Source organism: Babylonia areolata, chromosome 5 (assembly GCF_041734735.1).
Source record: "Babylonia areolata isolate BAREFJ2019XMU chromosome 5, ASM4173473v1, whole genome shotgun sequence".
Classification (NCBI taxonomy): domain Eukaryota; kingdom Metazoa; phylum Mollusca; class Gastropoda; order Neogastropoda; family Buccinidae; genus Babylonia; species Babylonia areolata.
In genome coordinates this window covers 4554969-4564061 of record NC_134880.1, presented here as the reverse complement: position 1 = coordinate 4564061, position 9093 = coordinate 4554969, and the positions used below count along the sequence as shown (strand labels likewise).

The 9093-nt window shown below is 43.1% G+C and overlaps 1 protein-coding gene across 2 annotated transcripts in view; it reads right to left on the bottom strand.

The window, feature by feature from the left end:
• Positions 1-9093, bottom strand: part of LOC143281882 (serine/threonine-protein kinase ATR-like) — a 153259-nt gene that overhangs the window by 124077 nt on the left and 20089 nt on the right. For both annotated transcript variants that reach the window (XM_076587156.1, XM_076587157.1), the window contains exons 12-14: positions 6425-6533; positions 4826-4917; positions 2605-2762 (exon numbers count right to left, since the gene is read on the bottom strand). In XM_076587156.1, the coding sequence (XP_076443271.1) occupies positions 2605-2762; positions 4826-4917; positions 6425-6533 (359 nt within the window). The remainder of the gene's footprint in view (positions 1-2604; positions 2763-4825; positions 4918-6424; positions 6534-9093) is intronic.

Below are 9093 nucleotides of genomic sequence, written 5' to 3'. Positions count from 1 at the left end.
ACTGCAGTGGCGTTACTCCCATGCCGCTCATCAAAAGTTCCCCCATACACAGCCACACCCAGGCTCATCTGCCACAAACCCAGCACCAGCAGTCTACAGGGAACTATGGATGTTTGGTTAGCAGAAGGCCACACACCAGAGGACACCCTGCACTGCTGCTGAGTCACTTCAGTGGTGTTCAGTAAGTTCCTGTTCTTATCCAACATACACAGGACAACCCCTATTAGGCCCCATGCTGATGACAATAATCGGTAAGTTGTCCAACAGTGAGTGCTACCCTGGAGTGAAGACTGCCACCAGGTCCAATGACAGACCCCACAAACCTGCTGACACCAAAGACTTTGAAGGAATCTACAACCATGGCAGTGGACGAGAAGCTGAGACTGAGGTCACCATGACAGCTGGACAAGAAAGGCCACAGAACTGGATAGCTGGGTTTTTTTTTCCCCCATATTTCATGATATATAAGGATGAAGATGAGAATGCTGCAGCTCCAGAGATCCATTTAGGTTGACAACTATGTGATACAGCTATACTCTACACTTCCTTTCGAAATGTATCCCAGTATTTACCAGGCCTGAGGGATACAAACACCTGCGATGTTGGACAGAAAATTTGAGGAACACTCCCAAAAACACATCCCTGGAGTGGATGACCATCCCTGTGTGGACCCAGCCTTCCCATTTAAACCCACAACACACTCCACTCTTGGGAGGAGCTGGCTGTGGACTGACAACTCCCACCTCTCTGGGGCTTGAAGCCACATACTCCCAGCTGTCAGTCCACAGCATTAACTCTCTCCGGACGAAGGAATGCTCATGCATTCCTACACAAAACGTATTCGGATTCGGACGAAGGAATGGAATAGCATTCTCCGAAAGTAAAATTCCATTATGCGCTGTACACGTGATTTTGTGATTAGCCAAGCAGAGTGCGCTATTCTGGGTCACTCCACAATCGAACAGTATGACTGGTCAGCCTGGGATGTGTGGCCCGTCTCGCACACACGCTGACAAAGTCACTGACCGGTCGTCTGCTCGCAAGACAGCCTGTTAGCAAAGCGGGCTCTTCTCAGAATGTTGTGAAGCGAACAAGGCAGTGACGGCAACGTTTTAGGGTTGCCGAAGTACTTGAAATGCTACAAACTGAAGGGTCGTATTTGAAGAGGTGGATGATGACGAAGAAGAAAGCGAATTTAATGCAGAAAGTGAGCATGGGTATGGTGATTCGGGGTGAAAAATTGGCAGTATTTTCTACACATGGCAAAACTGTAAAAATAAGATGAGAAATTTGATTTTTTTTTTATATGTAATAGCTCAACACGTAATAAACGTTCTGAAAGTTTCATTTTCGTAAACAGTATTTTGTATTTTTTGTAATTTTTTTTCCAAACCCTTACAAATGGGCCGTCTGTGGGGAAAAGCAAGGGAGAAAACTTGTCGTCCCAAGTGAGTTAACCACTTCATCACAACTGCTGGCATTTCAATACTGTCTATGTTTGAAATACAAACTAAACAGATGATGAGTATCAGTATCAGTATCAGTAGCTCAAAGAGGCATCACTGCGTTCGGTCAAATCCATATATATACGCTACACCACATCTGCCAAGCAGATGCCTGACCAGCAGCGTAACCCAACGCGCTTAGTCAGGCCTTGAGAAAAAAAAATTATATAAAAATTTATTATAAATAAAAATGATGAGTAAAGATGCCAGAGCACTGATAAAGGGGATACTAAATTAATCAACCCTTATACTGAATACAGCTCAATTAGGTAATCAATTTGTTTCTCAGTCTCAGTCAATATGCCTGCATAAACTTCAGGGGATGTGAGGGGCGGGGAGGGTTTTATGTCATACAGAAAAAACAATAGGATGACAGTTCACATATCAGAGAACAGTAGATGACACAAAGAACGTTGAACGTGACACAAAGAAAGTTTGGTGACACAAAGCATGATGGATGACACAAACAACGTTGAATGTGACACAAAGAAAGTTTGGTGACACAAAGCATGATGGATGACACAAACAACGTTGAACGTGACACAAAGAAAGTTTGGTGACACAAAGCATGATGGATGACACAAAGAATGTTGAGTGACACAAAGAAAGTTTGGTGACACAAAGCATGATGGATGACACAAAGAACGTTGAACGTGACACAAAGAAAGTTTGGTGACACAAAGCATGATGGATGACACAAAGAACGTTGAGCGTCACAAAGAAAGTTTGGTGACACAAAGAACGTTGAGTGACACAAAGCATGATGGATGACACAAAGAATGTTGAGTGACACAAAGAAAGTTTGGTGACACAAAGCATGATGGATGACACAAAGAACGTTGAACGTGACACAAAGAAAGTTTGGTGACACAAAACATGATCGATGACACAAAGAACATTGGATGACACAAAGAATGTTTCATTACAGTTAATAAATCAAAGAATCTTTCCTGACAATTCAAATTATAAAAATAAATGGATAACAATCTACATCATTCCATCACAAAGACAAGGACAGGTGAAATCTCAGGTCCTAATCAAACAGCCAAAGAAACAACTTCCACCACTGAACACAGTGGTCGGTCGAGTCACAGCGTACCATAGCAGGCCAGCAGTGTGCTGACAGAGGTGACGATGTGTCTCAAGGCAATGCACTGCTCCTTCCCCTCCAGTTCCCTCACCACTCCCATCGTCAGGTACGTGGAGAAACACTCACACAGGGACTGAACCATGTCTCGACTCAGCTGCTTCCCACCGCTGTATGGTCGGCCCATCATGTCAAAGGTAAAAAAAGAAATTTGTTAGTCAAACATGCTTTGGTCTTCTTCTTCTGTGTTCACTCATATGCACACGAGTGGACTTTTACGTGTATGACCGTTTTTACCCCGCCATGTAGGCAGCCATACTCCGTTTTCGGGGGTGTGCATGCTGGGTATGTTCTTGTTTCCATAACCCACCGAACGCTGACATGGATTACAGGATCTTTAACGTGCGTATTTGATCTTCTGCTTGCATATACACACGAAGGGGGTTCAGGCACTTGCACGTCTGCACATATGTTGACCTGGGAGATCGTAAAAATCTCCACCCTTTACCCACCAGGCGCCGTCACCGTGATTCGAACCCGGGACCCTCAGATTGACAGTCCAATGCTTTAACCACTCAGCTATTGCACCCATCATGCTTTGGTCAAAGGAACATAGGCAACAAAATCTGTTCATCAAACATACATGCTTTGGTCTATAAACTTAAGTCCGTGCACACCACAGACACATAACAACACAATACTGTGAAGCACATGCCATCTCCTTTACTGCCCCCAGACAGTGTAACACATCACCATAAAATATTTGCCACATCAAATCAACAGCTGCATTAAAACAAAAGTAATAAAAAATGCACCTGTTTCAACCACACAACACAAATTCACCAACCCGCTCCTGTTTCTCTCTCTGTTTATTCAAAACATGCATGCACACTGGCCTACTTCCTCATACTCACTTACACTCAACTTGTCTTTTATTTTTCTTACTGGAGTTTTTATTTGCTGCCTCACATTCTGACATTTCACTATTTTTTAGGATTAACTTTATCTACTGTTTATTTATTTTCTGAAGAACATATGAAGTGTACATAGTATATGTGTAGTGGTGGCCTGGTGGTAATGCACTTGCCTAGGAAGAGAGAGAATCAGAGCGCACAGGTCCAGATCCCACAGTCACCAGTATTTTCTCCCCCTCCACTAGACCTTGAGTGGTGGTCTGGACACTAGTCATTCGGAAGAAATGATAAACCCAGGTCTCGTGTGAAGCATGCGCTTAGCACATGTACAAGAACCTACAGCAACGAAAGGGTCATCAATGGCCAAAACTGTGTAGGAAAAAACCCACTCTGACAGCAAAACAACACTGACTGGCAGAAAAAAGAAAAAAAAAAAGATGGTGGTGCTGCTCTGTAGCAACACACACTCCCGGGGCACAGACAGCGGCCTGAATTTCACACAGAGAAATCTGTTGTAACAGAATGTAAGACAACACAATATAATCTGCTGCAACAAAGTGTAAGACAACACAATATAATCTGCTGTAACAAAATGTAAGACAACACAATATAATCTGTTGTAACAGAATGTAAGACAACACAATATAACACAACATGTCACAGGCAGCATGAGACCTTACCCCAAGAAATCTGTTGTAACAAAATGTAAGACAACACAATATAATCTGTTGTAACAAAATGTAAGACAACATAATATAATCTGTTGTAACAAAATGTAAGACAACACAATATAATCTGCTGTAACAAAATATAAGATAACATAATATAATCTGTTGTAACAAAATGTAAGACAACATAATATAATCTGTTGTAACAAAATGTAAGACAACACAATATAACACAACATGTCACAGGCAGCAAGGGACCTTACCCCAAGAAATCTGTTGTAACAAAATGTAAGACAACATAATATAATCTGTTGTAACAAAATGTAAGACAACATAATATAATCTGTTGTAACAGAATGTAAGACAACACAATATAATCTGTTGTAACAGAATGTAAGACAACACAATATAATACAACAATATAACACAATGTGTCACAGGCAGCATGGGACCTTACCCCAAGAAATCTGTTGTAACAAAATGTAAGACAACACAATATAACACAACATGTCATGGTAAGCATGAGGACCTTACCCCAAGAAATCTTGTAACAAAATGTAAGACAATATAATCTGCTGTAACAAAATGTGAGACAACACAATATAATACAACAATATAACACAACGTGTCACGGGAAGCGTGGGACCTTACCTCACACCCTCTGCGCTGCCAGAGGTCAGCACACACCTGGCTGCCACCTCACACACCACACTGCCCGCTGCCAGCACAGGGACACAGTGGGACTGAAACAGAAACCACCTTCAGTGCAGACTTTCATCACTTGCTCTGTTGGGCATCAATTCCAGTCTAAAATCTGTGTGGCAGAATGGTGGTGTACGCTGTGGGTGAGCAAGCGAGTGTGTTTTCAGGCACGTGCACATATATTTGGCATAGATGTGAGTGCGAGGGTGCATGTATGATTGCACAAGTTCAGGAATGGACATAATCATGTCTGAGTGAATAAGATTCTTGCGCATGCACAAGTGTAGGTTTTTTTTCATTGCCTCACTCGTTTCAACTTCATTTTTCATCATGTACATACACAAAAACTGGACATCAAATCAGATGCTGAACCAAATGACAAACTCACACAAGACAACAGAGGTATACATACAACACAGCATTACATGACTAACACTTAGGTGGGAGTGAACTGATTCTTGTGACACAGAAAAGTCCAGAGTCCAGTTTAGGCCCTTAGTGGGGTGCAGGGACAGTGCCCTGCTAAAGGGGGTTGAAGCCCACCATAAGACACTTGTTCTCGTTGCTTATAGTCCAGCGAACCGCACAGGGCCATATCAGGACTGTCGAAGCATACAAATGCTTAACCACCTCAACACAAAACTGTCACATCTACGAAAAAAAAAACACAAAGACAAACCCACAATACACAGTTCATGACACAGTACCCCAACCATTTTGCTCCTTATGGCAAATAAGACTAGGCCATGCTGAGGATGCCAGCCATTCTGCTAATTTTATCATCCCCAGATTACAATAAATTGTAAAAAAGGAAAAAACAATACTTCAAAGCCAAACAAAAAGTACAGAAAAGGGGCCATATAGGCAAATAACACTGCAGAATGGGCAGCTAGTGCCCATCCCAGTGTTTACATCTCACTACCTAATCACCGGAGCAAAACAGCACACATAGTAAATCACAGACTGCGGACAAGAGAAAAAAGTGTCAAGACTTGCTTGAAAAAAGGAAGGGGAATGGACTGGGAAGGCAGAAAAAGGAGACAACAGTGAAGAAAGAAAAAAAGGCAGAAACAACGAGAGTGATAGAAAAGAAATTTCTAGCACAGAATTTCCATAAGGTGGGGATGCTATCTATACTGAAAGACCCCCAGCATCCCCACAGGGGAACACAGACACTGAAAAAATGTGGCATTTAGGGACAGTTTTCTGCCTTCTCCTTCAATACTGAACGACCTTGAATTATAAACTTTTCAATATTCAAAATCAAAACTTTTTTTTAAGACTAAGAATACTGAAATAAGTACATTGTCACAAAAATATCCTTCAGAAACTATTCCTTCCTCCACATGTCTTGACCTGCTGCCTGCCTTGGGACATGAGACTTATGTCCCTTTTGTGCACTGTTATACGCCTTCAGAACATAAGTCTCACTTCCAGTTTTCATCAGCGATTCACAGGTGATAGAAATTAGTTACGTAAGGAAGTACTACCAGCCATGCAAACAATGTATTACAAAGCAGTCTGGCAGGTGAGAGACACAGAACCCACCTTGTTTTTCTCCCAACCTATCAACTCCGCCATCTTGACCACCAGCCGATGGAACAATGGCGTCATTTTCCTCCTTTTGCTGTCCACCTGGCTGGGGGCTGCTTCCCGTCTGCGCACACATTTAACCCCTTATCTGCTGCAGGCTGGTGAAATGAGATCAGTGTGGAATGAATCAAAAGGGCAATTAATTACTAAAAATCCGATCCCCAACAGAGAAAGGAAAGACACGATCGACTTAGAGGTAGAGAAAAACGAACAAATCGAGGGGGCCGAGTCGAACTGAGTACACAGAATGTAAGAATACAATAAACACAAGTCGCATGCAGCAAAATAAGGCCAAATGAATACGCTTAATAGCCAAAAAAAGCGTAAGACGAGACAGAGCGTAAACCTGACAAGATGGCGTGGAGAGCCTTGGCCAAAGGAATGATTCAGCACTTACAGCTTTTAGAGGCGTTTGATTGGCTAAGAGCGGACCGGGCAAGACGACTCATCTTTTCAATGTTAGCCGCGCAAAATTTGGCTAAGCAGAGCAAACCGATAGGCCTAGTTTGCATCAGTTTGACATGGTACAGTATATGACACCAAATACTACTTTCTGTCTACGATTTAGTGGTGCAACTGGTTTTCCTGAACTACTGTAACACAATCCGAAGGTGAAGTCCAAATCAAGAATGGTGACTAACGTTCTGACCTGTAAAATCAGGCAGATTCACTTTTGTTTACACATGTGAGTCACAAATGACAAATCAGGTCATGATTCTATGTGTATCTGTTGAAATGAGACCATAAGTGGAGTGATGGCCTAGAGGTAACGCATCTGCCTAGGAAGCAAGAGAATCTGAGCACGCTGGTTCGAATCACGGCTCAGCCGCCGATATTTTCTCCCCCTCCATTAGACCTTGAGTGGTGGTCTGGACGCTAGTCATTCGGATGAGACAATAAACCGAGGTCCCATGTGCAGCATGCACTTAGCGCAAGTAAAAGAACCCACGGCAACAAAAGGGTTGTTCCTGGCAAAATTCTGTAGAAAAATCCACTTCGATAGGAAAAACAAAACTCCACGCAGGAAAAAATACAAAAAAATGGGTGGCGCTGTAGTGTAGCGACGTGCTCTCCCTGGGGAGAGCAGCCTGAATTTCACACAGAGAAATCTGTTGTGATATAAAGAACTACAAATACAAATACAAAGAGACTAACCAAACGTGGGTGACGTTCAGCTTGATCACCAATAACCTTACTGATGTCTGTACCGTTACCCTTGTTGTTTGACCCCTTGACTGCTGCTGCTGAGTGTGCTAGTCAGTGGAGACTGTCAGCTATGTGTGCTAGTCAGTGGAGACTGTCAGCTATGTGTGCTAGTCAGTGGAGACTGTCAGCTATGTGTGCTAGTCAGTGGAGACTGTCAGCTATGTGTGCTAGTCAGTGGAGACTGTCAGCTATGTGTGCTAGTCAGTGGAGACTGTCAGCTATATGTGCTAGTCAGTGGAGACTGTCAACTATGTGTGCTAGTCAGTGGAGACTGTCAGCTATGTGTATCAGTGGAGACTGTCAGCTATATGTATCAGTGGAGACTGTCAGCTATGTGTGCTAGTCAGTGGAGACTGTCAGCTATGTGTATCAGTGGAGACTGTCATCTATATGTATCAGTGGAGACTGTCAGCTATATGTGCTAGGCAGTGGAGACTGTCAGCTATGTGTGCTAGTCAGTGGAGACTGTCAGCTATATGTATCAGTGGAGACTGTCAGCTATATGTGCTAGTCAGTGGAGACTGTCAACTATATGTATCAGTGGAGACTGTCAGCTATATGTGCTAGTCAGTGGAGACTGTCAACAGTGGAGACTGTCAACTATGTGTGCTAGTCAGTGGAGACTGTCAGCTATGTGTGCTAGTCAGTGGAGACTGTCAGCTATGTGTGCTAGTCAGTGGAGACTGTCAGCTATGTGTGCTAGTCTGTGGAGACTGTCAACTATGTGTGCTAGTCTGTGGAGACTGTCAACTATGTGTGCTAGTCTGTGGAGACTGTCAACTATGTGTGCTAGTCAGTGGAGACTGTCAACTATGTGTGCTAGTCAGTGGAGACTGTCAACTATGTGTGCTAGTCTGTGAAGACTGTCAACTGTGGAGACTGTCAACTATGTGTGCTAGTCAGTGAAGACTGTCAATTATGTGTGCTAGTCAGTGGAGACTGTCAATTATGTGTGCTAGTCAGTGAAGACTGTCAATTATGTGTGCTAGTCAGTGGAGACTGTCAACGATGTGTGCTAGTCTGTGGAGACTGTCAACTATGTGTGCTAGTCAGTGAAGACTGTCAATTATGTGTGCTAGTCAGTGAAGACTGTCAACGATGTGTGCTAGTCAGTGGAGACTGTCAGCTATGTGTGCTAGTCAGTGAAGACTGTCAACTATGTGTGCTAGTCTGTGGAGACTGTCAACTATGTGTGCTAGTCAGTGGAGACTGTCAACTATGTGTGCTAGTCAGTGGAGACTGTCAACTATGTGTGCTAGTCAGTGGAGACTGTCAACTATGTGATAACACTGTGATGACCGCCTGGTCTCACTTGAGTCTGTCTCAGCATCTGAGTGATCAGTAACCAAAGAGTTCATCACCCAATGACCTATCTAGTCTGTCTCAGTGTCTGAATGATCAGTAACCAAAGAGTTCAT